Source organism: Candoia aspera, chromosome 8 (genome assembly GCF_035149785.1).
Source record: "Candoia aspera isolate rCanAsp1 chromosome 8, rCanAsp1.hap2, whole genome shotgun sequence".
NCBI lineage: Eukaryota > Metazoa > Chordata > Lepidosauria > Squamata > Boidae > Candoia > Candoia aspera.
This window is the reverse complement of record NC_086160.1, coordinates 23,404,797-23,420,740: the sequence shown is the minus strand read 5'-3', so window position 1 is coordinate 23,420,740 and position 15,944 is coordinate 23,404,797. Positions and strand designations below refer to the sequence as shown.

General features: G+C 36.9%; 2 protein-coding genes across 4 annotated transcripts in view; one reads left to right on the top strand and one right to left on the bottom strand.

The window, feature by feature from the left end:
* Positions 1-1,005: 1,005 nt before the first annotated feature.
* Positions 1,006-8,843, bottom strand: RWDD4 (RWD domain containing 4). 3 transcript variants are annotated; one of them, XM_063309882.1, is made up of 8 exons: positions 8,706-8,843; positions 7,003-7,083; positions 5,927-6,036; positions 5,701-5,845; positions 5,314-5,431; positions 4,703-4,752; positions 4,039-4,221; positions 1,006-2,538 (listed from the first exon to the last, which is right to left on the bottom strand). In XM_063309882.1, the coding sequence occupies exons 1-8, from the start codon at positions 8,727-8,729 to the stop codon at positions 2,506-2,508; spliced, it is 744 nt and encodes a 247-aa protein (XP_063165952.1). In that variant the 5' UTR covers positions 8,730-8,843; the 3' UTR covers positions 1,006-2,505. The 3 variants fall into 3 exon arrangements, with proteins under 3 accessions (XP_063165952.1, XP_063165953.1, XP_063165954.1); XM_063309883.1 differs by lacking the exon at positions 4,039-4,221 and having other exon boundaries at positions 4,561-4,752; positions 8,706-8,841; XM_063309884.1 differs by lacking the exon at positions 4,039-4,221 and having other exon boundaries at positions 8,706-8,839.
* A 333-nt stretch (positions 8,844-9,176) lies between these two features.
* The window catches only part of TRAPPC11 (trafficking protein particle complex subunit 11), a 40,550-nt gene continuing 33,782 nt past the window's right edge, over positions 9,177-15,944 (top strand). The window contains exons 1-6 of the mRNA XM_063310699.1: positions 9,177-9,406; positions 10,500-10,730; positions 11,438-11,607; positions 12,016-12,086; positions 13,876-13,990; positions 15,597-15,696. Of these exons, the coding sequence (XP_063166769.1) occupies positions 10,527-10,730; positions 11,438-11,607; positions 12,016-12,086; positions 13,876-13,990; positions 15,597-15,696 (660 nt within the window). The 5' untranslated portion in view covers positions 9,177-9,406; positions 10,500-10,526. The remainder of the gene's footprint in view (positions 9,407-10,499; positions 10,731-11,437; positions 11,608-12,015; positions 12,087-13,875; positions 13,991-15,596; positions 15,697-15,944) is intronic.

Here is a 15,944-nt window from a genome sequence, read left to right as displayed (position 1 = left end):
AGATATTACTTTTTTTCTAATATGGATTTATTGTGCATAAATAATATTTTTATACAACTAACCTGCCAAAATTTATGTAGCTCTTCATTGCCAAATATGACATAAATGAAACTGCATTAGTTTCCCCACGAAGTTAAACTGTCTTTTGTGGAACCCTGGATACATAAGCTTTCCCCTAACAATCTGTCTTCAGCTTGCATATTGTAAACATTTGGTACTTAAATTCTACAAAAAGCTGTTCCTGAAATACCTTAACTCCTTATGGAATAATTCCAAATCTGAAATTCTTTGTCCTGATGTTTCATAGGCTTGATTTGTTAGGACAGCATCCATGTTCCTACAAATAATGGTATGTTTGTATTTTCTTGCACACATCACCCCTTTTTCCTGCCACTTTGTTCCTCTTGTTTGAAACCCAGGTTTATGCTCTATCTTGGTTTCAAGTCATCCTTGCATTGTCTTCCCTCACTTGCTGTACTTCATGCTGGGGCATGTTTTTGCCATGTTTCTCTATTTTTCCGTTATTATTTTCTGACGTCTCATGTCTGGAACATGCTCTCCCACACTTATAGTCTTCCTCTTCTTCTTTAAACCTTTATTTTTAAACAAACTTGAATTTACATTGCTTGTGGTTTTTTTGTAGCTATAGTTGTTTACTGCTCTGTGGTGAATTCTTACAAGCTTTCCTCTGCTCTTCCTTAGCCAAACAAACACCTTTCAATTTTGCTTCTTTTACTTGGTCATAGACTGGGTCACTTTTCAGATGTGTTCACTTATTAGTATATCAATAACCTTTACTCTGTTTTAAAAATGGTGAAATTTGATTTGGTATCAATATTTAATATGGCTTAGATACATAGTTCTGCCAATCAAACTTAAGTAATTCAATCCCATTTATTTTAACAAAGACTGTTGTATACGTTCAACTCTCCATTTAAACTGTTTTTTAACTACCAGTTGCCCAATGTTTGTAGAAAGAGCCTAAACATAAATAAAAACACAACAGAGAAGATAAATAGAAATTTATTTAATCCCTCCCCAACAATTTAAAAAAATGGTATTAAGGCATCTTATTCTATATCACTATTAATCTAATAAAGAGAAGCCTCAAATACAAGATATCTGATCTATTTAAATGCCATGTTATCTATTACTTTAGTGGAAAACTAATGACAATTCCTATTTTTCCAAGTGAAAAAGTAACTGAAACTGAAATAAATGAAGTGTGGACAGCACCTGAAGTCTACATCCCATTATTTTTTGGCTAAGACAAATATGGACTACAAATGGCATTTTCAGTGGCAATACCAATAATTTATCATATGCATTGTATGAAATACTTCATATAGTGTAATCCTATGCAGAAATATGTTAGTTTTTAATGGAACTTCATAGTAAGAATGTAAGGCATGTAGTTGCTGCTAACTACAACTCCCAGCAGCCAAGGGCAGCATGGCCAGTGATAAGGGAAGCTGGCAGTGGAAATCCAGCAATGGCCGGAAGACCACAGATGCTACAATCTGCACCAGTATGTTCAATTTTGCACCCCTAGAGTTATGAGAATTGGTCAGTATTCTGTCTTATGAGTTCACTCTTACATCATTCCTTCTTTCTTATCTGTAGGCTCCACTTTTGTAATTGTCTGTTTTCTTCATATATTAGCAATTATGTCAAGGGAATAGTACTTCCCTCCCTCTTACTGTCTGGTATTATCTATAGAACACTGGATGTATAGGTTTCAGTTAAATAATGGGGACAGTCATTCTTTAGTATAGGCTCATTGCCCACGGATGGAATGCACCAGCACTGGAGCATCAATAGGATGCAATGTAGTAGTAGCAAAATTGTCATGAAAATGGATATCACTGTTGGCTACGTTATTTTTTGTGTCAAACAACCTTTTGTTTTGTTTTCTATTTCACACTGAAGAATATATGACTCTACTGAATATATTGTGCACAAAGGGAAACACTTGAATTGATCTATAAAATCTTTTCTTAAAAATTGTAATTTGAACTGTTGTATATTTTTTATAGCTTCAGCCTACAATAAACGTTTTCAGTTAATAAAGGCTGGATGCTATGAACAGTATCTGAAATTATACTGAAGTAAACATGTAAGAATCAACCGTGGAATTCTAATGCAAATGTAGAGATTAAGGGGTCTGGAATTTTTAGAGTAAGTGTTCTAAAATTAGCTATGTTAATTTCATTTACCATCAATGTTTTTTATGACTTAGTACAGTGAATAATATACATTAAAATTACATATTGTTACACTCAGTGTCATGACATAGTCTAAGTACGACGACACCGCCTTTGACATATTTCCTCTAAAGGAAAACAAGTGAAAGGAAGAAAATCATAAAGCTGGAAGAATGTTGCTCTTGATGGATACACTTTAACACATTTAAACACGTGAGGAACTGTTATTTATAAAATGTGTGAAAAGGTCAAAGTTATTACAATGTGGATTCAGCTAAGATTTTCCTATATCAAAGTCCTCCTATTCATCATCCTTGGAGCCCGTTTTGCTCAGCTGTAAAAAGACAAAAATAATTTTATCATTTTTCTTGATCCTATCTGTAGACAATCTGTGACAATCAAGAGCCACTGAAATCAATGTGACAATTTTATTCTAAACCATTAAAGTTTGTATGGTATAACTTTACTTTAAGGATTGGGGCTTCATACTTGAAGTAAAAAAAATAAATTATTTACTTTGACTTCTAATATATGTAGCTATCTGTAAAATGAATAGAAAAGAGCCAAACTAATAATAAATAGCAAGGTATATCAAACAAAAGAACTTGTGGCAAAAAACATCCTATGCTTTGCAGGCTCAGTTCTGTATTTCCTTCTTAGGTGCAATTATACTGTTAATAAATTAATGCATGAAATTCTCTAGTAAAAAGAGAACACACAACAGTTGCTATTTTCATCTTACCATTACTCTATTCAGTTGTGTCCTACATAGTACAAGTTTGCAAGATTGTAACATATAAGTTACAATGTCTGCTACTCCTAATGAACAACAACGCCTTTAAGTCCTGGATCAGCAATTTGCTGGAGTAGTATATTGTGACATATCTAAGGAACAAGATTGGTCTTTTCAGATGAAAAATAATATTACCAGTTTTTAAATAAAGTATATAATTATGAGATACAGCTACTTATTTCTTCCATATGTATTAAACACCATACATTCATAAAATGGTGTTATCAGATTTTTTTTTTTGTAAATTCTTAAATGCAAAAAGTAAGCTTATCAGAAAAATCCTTAATGGGCTGTAAATATGGGTTTTCTGACAAAATGGGCCTAACTGGCTATATGTGACACGGCTTCAGTTGAAAGAGTTAAAGAGACTATATGATAAACTAGAATATGTATGTTGGCTTGGTTACAGGTAGTCCTCCCTTAACAATGGTAATTGGGATTGGCAACTACATCGCTAAGCGATCTGGCCATACAGCTCAATGTCACATGCCTGTGCTCACTTAGGCTGGCAGTTCTGGCAATTCCAGGTGCTGTCATTAGGCGAATCCTGCATGGTTGCATCATCCCGTGGTCACATGATCACCATTTGCTAACTCCTGCCGGCCTCCCCATTGACTTTGCTTGTTGGAAGCCAGCATCGAAGGACACAAATCATGATCATGTGACCATGGAACCCTGTGACTGTCGTAATTGTGAGACAGTTGCCAAGTGCTCAAATTGCGATCATGTGACTGCAGGGATGCTGCAACTACAAAGAGCAGTTGTAAGTCTCCTCGTTCAGCACCACTGTTAACTTCAAACAGTCATTGAATGAGTGGTTGCTAAACGAGGACTACCTATATGGAACTTTTTAAATTCCAGTGCATGCAAATAGTGTCCTGGCCTCAAAATAGTTTTTGAAATGTCATCATCAGACATTTGGGAGCAATCTTAATTAGACTTGATAGATATATTTTAAGAAAGGAAAATTATTTTTTCTTAAATATCCTTCTGGATACCCTTTTCAATTTATTCCAAGGCAACATGGATAATTGCACTCACCCCTTCTATCTTTCTTTGAATTAGTCTCTGAAATATGTAGGATACAAGGTGACTTCTGTTGGAGAACACCTGAAAGTGCTGGACCCCTTTTTTGTGCTTTTTAGGGAGTTGGAGAACTTGCTGAAAATCTTTGATTTTGTTCTCAAAATAATTAGCTGATTTGGACCAGTAACTGATACAAACCTGACAGGAAATGGTACCTGTCTGTTTTGGCTTCAACTGCCCTTATAATACAATTACCTGGTTTTAATGAGCCATTTGTAAAAATGATAAACGTCATATAATATTTTAATTTCAGTATTATTCTGTATGAGATTTACCTCAGGTTTAATTGAAAAAAAGTGTACTCCTCTTCTACAAAAGGGTACAGATTGTTACTCAGTGCTTAATTAAACACAGTCATTATATGTTTAGGATGGAGTACAAAAATTCTGAAACACTGATCAAGGCAAAAAAGACATACAAGTACCAATGCATAGAACAAAAAATTTCAAAATAGTTCAGAAAAATTGAAATACTTACATGCTTTTTAAAAACACGAGGAAAATCCCATTGTCATTCATATCCAAAATGGTTTAAAAAAAAGAAAAAGAAAAACATTAGATATTGCTAAAATCTCCTGAAAAGTGACCATTTTAATATTGTTAATTTTCAGTGCTCTTACCTTGATTACGTCAACCCAGTTCCACCCTCGGGGAAGTTCTCCTTTGTGATCTAGCCAAAATAAAAATTCCATAATGTATTTTTCCAAATTGAATTTAAACATCTATTCTGAAATTAATGTATTAATTTACTTCATAGTTAATTATAATAATTAACATAATCTAACAGGAGATTTAAACTAGCAAACTCTGGCTTATCGCAAACTGGTAATGAATAATTGGGCAACTCTTGGCAGTGATGATGAAGACGACTTACAGCCCTCCAGAGTTCCTGAATTTTAACTGTAAGCATCCCTGACTACTGGCCATGCTGATAGTTCTGGTTCAGCAACACAGATTCCACAAAGGGGCAGGATTCATTACTCTTCTGCCAGGAAACAATACGTTGTTACATATGAATTAAGCCTATGTATATTGAAAGTAACTTTCATAAACATTATTACTTAGAAATAAATATTGTGCTCAAATGTACAGCATAAATCTTAATGTAGGAAAAAGCCTGTATTTGTTATATTTTATATAGAAAACATAAATTCTATACCATACATTTTTTAATTAAAGAAAGTTATGGAGGTATATCAGTTTAGCTATACTAGGAGTAAGTCATACAAACCTGTTTTGTCAGCTAACTTCCGCTTTTGTGTTTTGGACAATTGTTCCTTTTTCTCCTTTTTCTTACTCGGTTGTGCTACATCAGAATGTCCAGTTGAGATGCAGTTATTCAATGCTGTCTAAAAAAAGAAATGTATTATTAAGAATTCTCTGTAGTTTATTAATTCTATACTTGATACCTGCATTTAATGGAATGAAAGCTCATTACCTCTATGCTTAAACATTTTCCTTATTGTTAATACTGGAATATTGGGTTAATATAGGAATGTGAAATGCTACTAGGAATCTGAGTTTATTCTTATAGTGGCAATTCAACATCAGGTTCTTAATGGATAGAGAAACACTTTCACATGTTGAGGTAGGTCAACCTTTGAAAATATAAACTCACCACAGTATTAACTGGTTGATTTTCCATGAACTGCTCTTTATTATCTTTGGCATATTCAAATATTGTATATGTCATTGAGGTTCCAAGGTTAACTTCAACTTCTTCCATTAGTTTGTCCAATATATTTTGTTTTATGGCTGAGGATCTAGGGCAGATGACGAAAGGAGAGATAAAAGTTATTTTAGAAAGACGGCCTCTTGAAAGTCTTAAGAACTGGACCACTTACATGGCATTGTTGAAGAACGCATCCATGGATATTACTGGAGCAGTTTGCGGGTATGTTTCTGGCCATGATATTTCTATAAGGAAGGCTTTGGGGTCTCCACTTTCACCTATCTAAAAATACGTACAAGTCATGTCTGTGCAAGAATCCAGTAAATCAGAGTTTTAATCAACAAAAATACCGAAATACAGATGTTTCATTGTATGACCAATGTCAATTTTTAAAAGTAATTTTCAAGTAGTGTTATGTCTCAACATATGAGCATTAAAAATATAAAATATTACTTCACCAAAATCCACAAAATAGCCCTATCACTGGGAGTGCAGCAGCATATAAATTTAATAAATTATTATTATTCTATCAATGATCAACAGGACATTTCTACTATAGGTTATTCTTCCCTTTTCATAAATCACAAATCAGTATTACTACTTATGTCTAGATATATTGTTAAGAAAATGAATACAGCCAATATGAAAATCTCAGTGTAAAACTTGATACATAGCCTTGAGCCTTTGGTGTCTATATAACTAGTGTGCCTTGCTATTGTTGCTAAACTACAAGCTGTCTTAAATACATATACAGGAGGTCCTCGCTTAATGACCACTCATTCAGTGATTGTTCAAACTTTTGATGGCACTGAATGAGTGGTACTTACAACCAGTCCTTGTACTTATGATGGTCGCAGTGTCTCCGTGATCACAATCCAGGTGCTCAGCTTGCAATTACAATGTTTCAACACCCCGTGATCATGTGATCACCATTTGCAACCTTCTTTGCTGGCTTCCTACAAGCAAAGTCAGTGGGGAAGCTGGCAAGAGGTCGCAAATGGCAGCCATGTGATGTTGCACTTAACAACATTGCAGGATTCAATTAATGATGGCAACAGGAAGCGCTGGAATTTCTGGCACTAAGCGGCTCGGTCATGTCACGTCACACTTTAGGATCGCATTGCTAAGCAACAAAAATTCCAGTCCCAGTTACCATCGTTAAGTGAGGACTATCTGTATCAAGACAGGACCTAAAGCTCTCAGGTTAATATAGGCTGCTTTGAATTAGTATGGTTTCTAAAAACTTACCCTATATTGAAAGGAAACGGGACTAAGTTCCCTAAAACATTCATCACCTTCATAAATAGAACGTAACGCTTCTAACTCCATCTGAAAGAAAGCACAAGCAAACAGTTTATACTTTTATGTTTAGTCTTAATCATATACTGTTCTGGAAGGTCTATAAGCCACTCAGAGTCAGGCATGATTGGAACAGCATATACACTTAGTAAAATATTTAAAATAAGTAAATAATATCTGACTGAATATAATCTTCAGTCATATTTTAGTAGTTTTTAAAAAGATAATGTTAATTAAAAGTATTTTAAAAGAACTATATAATCCTAGGAAGCTAACAGAGCCATTATTATGTCATATACAAAACCAAAAGTACATAATAAAACAATATACATTTTCAATGGTGGATGTAATCAGCCATCAAATATAATCAGTAGCATTGGTTTTAAAGGGTTGGAAATAACCAGAAATGGCTTTTTGTGATGCATGAAAAAAGAATGTATTATTGTATAAGAACTTATTACATGAATACAGTTGTAGGACACTGTCACTGGTATTTCCTACAGAATAGTGATCTTAGCTATGTTCACTCAGCATCACAAATGCACCCTTTGGGTTTTAGGGAGCCACTCCTTAGTACAATCATGGAGTTGAAAGGGGCTGTTTAGACCCATGTTTTTGCAAACTTGGCAACTTTAAGATGGGTGGACTTCAACTCCCAGAATTCCCTAGCCAGCATGTTAAAGTTCCCAAGTTTGAAAAATACTGGTTTAGACCATCCAGTCCAACTCCCACTGAAGGAATCAGCCGCCTGACCGATGGCTGTCCAGTTCTGTCTTACTGGAGATAGGACGATTTTTCCATCTAGCCTAGTGCTGCCTATTTCTTTCTTTTTTTATAAATTTTATTAAAAGCTTTACAAAGACCATAAAAACTAACACAAACCATAAAGCGTAAAAGGAGGAAGAGAGGGAGGGAGGGAAGAAAGGAAAAAAAGAAAACAAACAGAAAGAAGCTTCCTATTTCTTCTGTGGCAAATATAAGTACAATTACAAAATTAACTCTTACTCTATGGTTACAAAAAAACTCACTTTTTTCTATTATCCAATTTTTTTTGTAATCATCAAAACCACAAATCATAAGTGCATTTTTTTCGGTTTCATGCAAAAAGTCTATAAGGGGTTTCCAGTCAGCCATAAATGTAGATACTGTTTTTTTCTCTAATCAAAAAAGTTAATTTAGCCATCTCTGCAAGTTCCATCATGTTCACCAGCCATTCCTCCATCTAGCACTGCCTACAGTATTTTGACTGAATGGGACACTCTTCGCCAGCTAGGATCTTCCCGCAAAGCACGTCTCGCCCCCCCTTGAATCGGTCCCTTTCCTATTTCCAACCAGGGTTTTGTGTAACTGGTACTGCTGATGACCCCTATCAAAATGATCCAGCTGCCCCGTCGTCAAAGCATCCCCCATGGCACTAGCGCTTATTTGCAGCACACGCAAACGCTCAACAGATGCAGCTTTCTTCCCGCGTACTGCTGGCTTTCTATTATTACACAGCAGCTGAGAACATTTTCCCCACGGAGCAGCTCCCGAACTTAGACCGAGGGAGGGGCGGTCTTCTCCTAGCCACGCCCCTCTAAGGGCACTTTAACTCCTTCCTTACCAGGACCATGCCACAGCCTATCCCACTCCTCTCGATTCGTCCCCCTCACCTCCTGGTCCTCGTTCGCCGTCATGGCGCGACACCGGGAAAGAAGACACCCCTCCCCCGGACTCCTTTCGCTCTCCCGCCTTCCACAGTCTCCTGGGGGAAATTGCACGTCTGTACGAGTGGGAACCGCACACGCCAGCCAACACAGAGGACGGTCCTCAGTGCGCAGGCGCCAAAAATGACAAGGCGAAAAGGGGGTCAAGCACTCGCCTCTTTAGCGGTGATTAGACAGCGTGACCACCCTCGCTCCACTTCTCCCGGGTGACTATTGGCCCGATTTTTCTAGCCGCGCCCCCTGGCTTGCACGTTCTTTACTCCAGACTGGAGCAAAGCTCAGTCTGTTCCGCCTCTTTGTTCCTTCTTCTTTTCATTTGCCGCTTCGCAGCACTTTAGCTCTGCCCACCTCCGAGTACGTTCCAATAGTTGGCGCCGGGCGCTCAGGAACCGCAGCGCTTATTGGTCAGCTATGGCTATCAATCTCAATCCGGCTGCTCGGTGGTTTCCTCAGGCAGGCCTCGGGCTTCTGTTCGAAATTTTTCCCCTTTCCTCTGGATCGGATTGTCGCATGGATCGTGTCAACGGAGGCTGAGCGGAGTCTTCGCCGCCGCTGACGGCGAGGTGCTCCTTCCACACCGGGGAGGGTCGTTGTGGTGCGGTGCGAGGCAGGGGAGCTGAGAACGGGGTGGCGACGGAGCTTGTGGGGTGAGCAGAGCCTCTCCGGCAAAGGCAGAAGGGGCGGCGGCCGAGAAATACATTAACATTGTACACAAGACATTCTGCAGATGTTTTTCAGAATGCATTTTGGTTTTGTAGTGAGGTCACTTTTACATACAACGTGAAATGGACAGTTGAAGATTTTAATATAAGCGGGATACATTCAGACTTAGTTATACTTACTGAAATAAATATGACTTTAATTAGTCAGAGATGACTGGAAGTCCTACTGAGTGCATCGGACCAGTTTTGAGCATTATTGTAGCAAGCTTTACTTAGTCTCCTAAACTATTATTTGTTTACCCCGGAGGTATTGAATAAACCACAATTTGTTGGAATTACGAAATATGCTAAGCCATCAACCGTAATTTGCAAATTACAGTGTTAGCCTCCATGCAGTAGAAACCCAGAGAATATTCTGATTTCATACGATGTGAGAACCCACCCTCAATGTGTTTCTAGCCTGTTTTAAATATCCTTCAGTCTATATGGCTGCCATTGCTATGCAATGAATGAATGAATGCAAAATAATGTTATAAAATGGAACCAAATAAACCAAAACACTAGAAATATGGTTTGAAGGAGGTAAAGCTGAAAATAGTCTGCTTTTTTCTGCCTTAGAAGGCTTACTGATTTTATTTTATGGCCATGGTTTCCCAAAATCTTGAAAAATGACCCTAAGAAATAAATGTAGAATTATGTACTGTAGATTAAAAATGTAGCGATATTTGATGTGAATAAGTAGGATTAATTTATTTGAATGTCTTTAAAGTTCACATGTAGGTAATATGTTTGAAGCACCTCCAGATAACAGCAGGAGGGCCTATAAACCAGGCTGTGGCCTAAGGTTGAGTTTTGTCTGTCTGGTTCAATTTAGCTACAGGCAAAACCATTTTAAGGTACACAGTATTACAGTGGAATCTCTAACAGAATCTAGAATTATTCAGTCTCATACTCTTGAACTTTATACCCTGCTGTACAGAAACACCTGAATTTATTTCTGCTTGTCACTAGCTTAGAGCATCACAACTTTAAATATTCTATATATTAGAATATTTGTTGAATATTTTTCTGCTTAAAGTTTCAGAGTATATTTGGTATCGTCAAGATGAGCCCTTCACAGTGGGATTTTCCAGTGGAACTATGTTGCCGACCAATGGCCTTTGTTACGCTCACTGGTTTGGATGTTGTATATAATGCTGTTCATCGGGCTGTCTGGGATGCCTTTTGTGCAAATAGGAGAGCAGACAGAGTGCCCATTTCTTTTAAAGTACTTCCCGGTGATCACGAGTATCCCAAATGCAGAGTAAAGGTACTACCCTAAATCTTACAGTAAGAGAGTTAAGAGTTATGTTTTGATGTAAGTTTATTTTATGAAATTCACTTGTTTAAATTCAGTTTTTGAGTACTAATCCTTTTCCCAAGTTATTTTGAAATTGATATTGCTAAATTAATTCTTTCAAAAACAAAGGTAGAACTGTGGAGTCCTTGGTGCTCTCTGAGCCTTATTGTTTTCTTGCAGATGTTTCATTTTCATTTTCAAGGAAGAACTATAGCGAAAGTGAAACATACTTAACATCTTAAGCAGGCTGGAAACTTTCCTCTGATTATGACCTAAGCAAAACTTTCTGTTGGTGTGCAAGTGTACTAAATCAAGTTGAAGAAATAATGTAATGTAATTTTAAACATGTTTGGTCAGGAATAAGTTTAGTGAAACTCATGCCTTGCATGTGCATGTTATGATTGAAATGATAAGTAGGGGAAAAAAATAGAGAGCTAGCTTGGTGTAAACCGGGAGATGATGAGTTCTTGTCCTGCCTTAGGCATGAAGCCAGCTGCGTGACTGGGCCAGTCATTGTCTCTCAGCCCTAGGAAGAAGGCAATGGCCAACCTCTTCTGAAATCTTGCTCAGAAAAATACAGGGACTAGTCCAGGCAGTCACCAGGAGTCAGCATTTACTCGAAGGGACAAAAAAAAACTGTATCTAGCAGGGATAATACCATTTTTCATTTTTTTCAGAGATTGTCATATGAATGGTACATTCCAAAGGGTATCCTGAAAACTGGCTGGATGAATAAGCATCTGAATTTGGTCCCTGCACTTGTTGTGGTATTTTATGAGCTAGACTGGGATGAGCCACAGTGGAAAGAAAAACAGTCAGAGTGTGCTACTAGAGTTGAAATTGTCAGGTATCATTTCAAATATTTTATAAAATACTAACTGTTTTATGGTAATGCTGAAGAGGGAAAGAAGATATAATTCACATAATTTTTTCTTCAGGTTTTAGAATAGATGCTGTTAACTTACATATGTGAATGCTCATTTAAAATAGAAGCTTTACTATGTCTAGAGTACTTGTCAAGGAAAAAGTCTGGGACTGCAATTCCTTCTTAGAATTTAAGTAGCAGATGAAACACCAATTTTTGAGTCCCGTGAAGTTTTTAAAAGCTGCATATTTACTGTTGCCCATCTGAAAGAACAAATAAATGTTTAGTTTATTAGGTCTTACTTCCCATACGTATGGTATTTTTGGCTTAAATAATTGATTGCTTGTAATCTTTGTAATCTTCAGTTAGTTTAATGTCTTATATTTTCAGACAGAGTTTGCAGGGACGAAACACAAAAGTTGCTGTAGTTTTAATTCAGAAGAAAACCCCATTACCTCCAGGTAAAATACATTTTAACTAGAGTTGTAAGCTGAAACATGATAATCTAAAGTGATATGGAGTGTTATTCTTGTTTAGAAAGCAGACATATGAGCAGTGAAAACAGTTGGAAATAACTTAGGATGGAATCCAGTATTCATCTTCTACTGATGAAATTTCTCTCAATGAAAGCAGGAGGGTACTTCCCCCTCCACCTGCAGGTTGTCAAACACCCCCAGAAGAACTGTCCTGGATGATTTGGGTAGCCTTGGGAACAGATCTATAAAGATTTGCCCCATCTCATTTTTGATAATCAAAGCACCTCTATTCAGGGAAGAGAAGCCCTGGATTCATTAAAATAAACAGGAACTTTTTTTTACAGCAGAACTACAATCTGTAACTGACAATTTTGCAGTTTGATTATATTTGTTAGGAAACATATTTCAAACAAGAAAAGGGATATATGTGGGATATATGTGGGAAATCTTTTAATAGAGGCTTTGGTTCAAATAATGATAGTTTGCATTATGGAAATTCATGGAAGAATGATTTTCTCTTCTTCTGAAGATTCATAATTCATATAAAGTAACTTGAAAGAACTGTCCATCAAGACAGTTGCTTTCAATTGTTATTTCACAGCAGTTGTTAACATCAGAAATTTGGATCAGTCTGGGCACGATTATTTGCTACAGCCTGAAAACTCAAGTTATTGACCCTTTGCTATGAATGGATCAGTTATTTCAGCTACTGCATAATGAAAAACAGTTACAGCTATGTACGAAGTTTGAGGATTGGAGGCCCTGTTTTGCAGTGATTCTGATCCTTTCTAAGATGGTGGCTGCAGTCAAGAGTATGAGTGGGAGGAGAGATCAAGCCTTTGGGCATGCCAGTCTCAACACATTTAGTATCTCGGAGCAAGTTATTATCAGTATGCTGATGGCACTTCGTTACACAACTCTGCCCCAGACTGAATGGGAGATACAGTGGAAGTCTTGATCTTGTGTCTGGAAGTTGTTACGGGTTTGAAAGGGGAGGAATAGATTATGGCTCAATCCAAACAGTTGGCTGTTGATCTAAAAGCCAACTGATTCCAGGACAGTCCAAGCTTTAGCTCTGGATAGGATTGTGATTTCCCAAAATAAGCTGGGTCATAATTTGGTGGTCTTTCTAGACTCACAGCTTCTGCTAGATCAACAGTGCAAACTGGCCAGAAGGGCCTTTGCTCACCTTTGGCTGGTACCCCAGTTATGTCCATTCCCGGAGTAGGAGACACTGGTAATAGTTAACTCGTTCCTTTACTTCTCATGACTGGATTACTGTAATTTCTTTTACACGGGACTGCTTGTGAAAACTACCCAGAAGCGGCAGCTGGTGCAACATGCAGTGGTCTGCATGTGAATGGGACTGTTTTGATACTCCCACATAACACCTGTACTATGGGAGCTGCACTGATTACCAGTGTTTGTTTTCTGGGTGCAGTTCATGGTGCTGCATTGCTTAGGACCTGGATATCTATAAGACCGCTTGATTTGCTTAGAATCTGCCACCTGAGGTATATTGGGAGAGAACATTTGTTAAGAGATGTCTGTTCTCTGCTGAAGGTCAGCTCTTGTGAAGCCAACTACCCTTCATCCTATTTATTAACATTTCTATGTTCTTGTAGATTGGTTAGATTGGCCCAATTGAAGAGGCAAATGTTTGAGACAAAACACATAGAAATTCATTGTCTTGTAAATACAGCTTAATAAAATTTGTGAATGTTTGGATCAAGGTTATTCAAACCATTTCTGAATGTGTATGTATTTGCTCTAGGAGAAGATGTTATTGCTTCTGAAAGGGCAGCAGCTTTATGTAATGCTTGTGACCTCTCTGGAAAATCCCTGTTTGTTTTGCCACACACTGATCATCTCGTAGGTTACATTATAAGGTAAGCAGATAATGTAAAATACAGGCTTTTCTGCATTATTTCTTGAGAGAGGCAGAACTCTTGTGTTGATATGCTTAGAGGTGTGCTGGTGGGACTTACTTTCAAGTAATTGGTATAACAGTGCCTTTTAAAATTTCTTCACAGTTAAAACCACTTTCTTCTTTTCCCAGTCTTTTTATCTTTTGGCATAAAGTGAGATTAGGCAACTCTAGACCCCCAGGATTACCCTACAAAAATTAGGTAGGAAAAGGGTCCCCCCCCACTTTGGGGGTGATTTAACTTTGTTAAGGGAAAAGCTAAAATAGGAGTGCAAAGCTGCTGTTAGACTAGATATTTTTTTCTTAATCCTACACAAACACCATCTCCAAGTTTACAGGTGGGTTTTATGTTATCACCCCTAAGCCCCTATGGCCCCTAGAGACTGAAAAACATAAGAAAAAATGAATTCCTTGCCATGAAAGTATATTAGGATCCAAAACATTTTTCAGCTAGGGAGCATTTTTGAAATGTTGAGAGGATGTTGAGAGTGGTCTCACAAAAAGCCTTCCTTGGAGGAAGTTTTGTAGATTCACAAAATTATTTACACAAACCATAGCAGGAATCACATACTGTAATTCTCATTTCATACATCTCTGGCCATCCACAGTACTCCTCTGAACTTTCTCTGCTATTTCTAGCTTCCCTTTATCTTTTTTTTTTTTTTTAGCAAAGTACTGAACTGCAGCGATCCATTATTTACATTTTCTCAGAATTCCTGTAAAACCCAAGTGGAGCCCAGAACATTTTTACAAAACAAGCTCATGTTGGAGGCTAGCAGTTGCTTTACCGTATGTCAGCTTTCCATTTTTTTTTTTAATGAAAAATAAAAATGAGGTGGCAGGTACTGATGTTTTGACCTGGGTGTCTATAGGCAGTTGAAAGGTACCCCAGAAATATAAAATACTTGAAAACATGTTTTGGATATTAGTTGATCTGTTAAAGTTCCTTCCTGGTCCACATTGTTAGCATATACACTAGCCTAGTTGTGTTTTAAGATTGTTTAGTAAACCCCCCATTCAGATACCTGTTTCAGTTGATAAGTACCTGGCAATTAAAAAAAACCTTCACAGAAGAGTTCAGTAGCCATGTGTTTTATAGTATTTTTGATGTCACATTAAAACAGGCATTTTCTTTCTTAATTCTTAAGAATGCTGAGCTAGTTTTGCTGTCATAGCTTTGTTGTGGTAATTTGCCATTATTTATCTTTTCTTTTTGGATTTCTGAGAACTTTTCAACAAAGTTTTAAATAAATATTTGTGAGAATTATTAAGTAGTGGGAAGAAGTTACCCTCCCCAAACAAGGCATGTAATGTTGAGAAAGACAGATGAGATTAATTTCACTAAATAAATAGGAGTATCTGTTTAAGGGTGGTTAGTGTAGTTTATTCTTTTACAATCCTTTAAGTAACTAGAAGGACTTTTGTGCAAAATACAAATATAATTTGAATGCTTTCTGACAAAAGTTATCAGTCCCTTATAGGACTTTCTCCAACTGCAATGTTAGGTACTTTCTGAAAGTCCTCTTTCTCTCTTGGTTTCTAAAAAATTATGTGGTTTTCTTTCATAGGTTAGAAAATGCTTTTTATGAACATGCTCAGACCTATTACTACACAGAAATCCGAAGAGTGAAATCTCATAAAGAATATTTGAACAAAACAACACATCAGGTATTGCTAAGATATCTGATAAAGTAAACTGCCTAGTGTTGATGAAGCATTAGAAGAAGATCTTACAGAATATAAATATATAACATTCTTAAAAAGATAATATTAGGATAAGAGTTATCTATAGAATTTTCTCTTTATTCAGATTTTAGTAGGTAAACTACCATTAAAATAAATGTGTACTGTACTTGCCAAGGCATTCTTTTGATGTTTCAGTACGGTCATTTATTAATTCCTGTTAACAATTAAGT

Coding starts and splice junctions, on each gene's coding strand:
- RWDD4 (XM_063309882.1), bottom strand. CDS start 8,729: ATGACGGCGAACGAGGACCAGGAG. Junction 5,846..5,926: donor GCGTTCTTCAACAATGCCAT/GTAAGTGGTCCA, acceptor CATCTGCCCTAG/ATCCTCAGCCATAAAACAAA. Junction 2,539..4,038: donor TTCAAAGAAAGATAGAAGGG/GTGAGTGCAATT, acceptor GTCTTTTTACAG/CTGAGCAAAACGGGCTCCAA.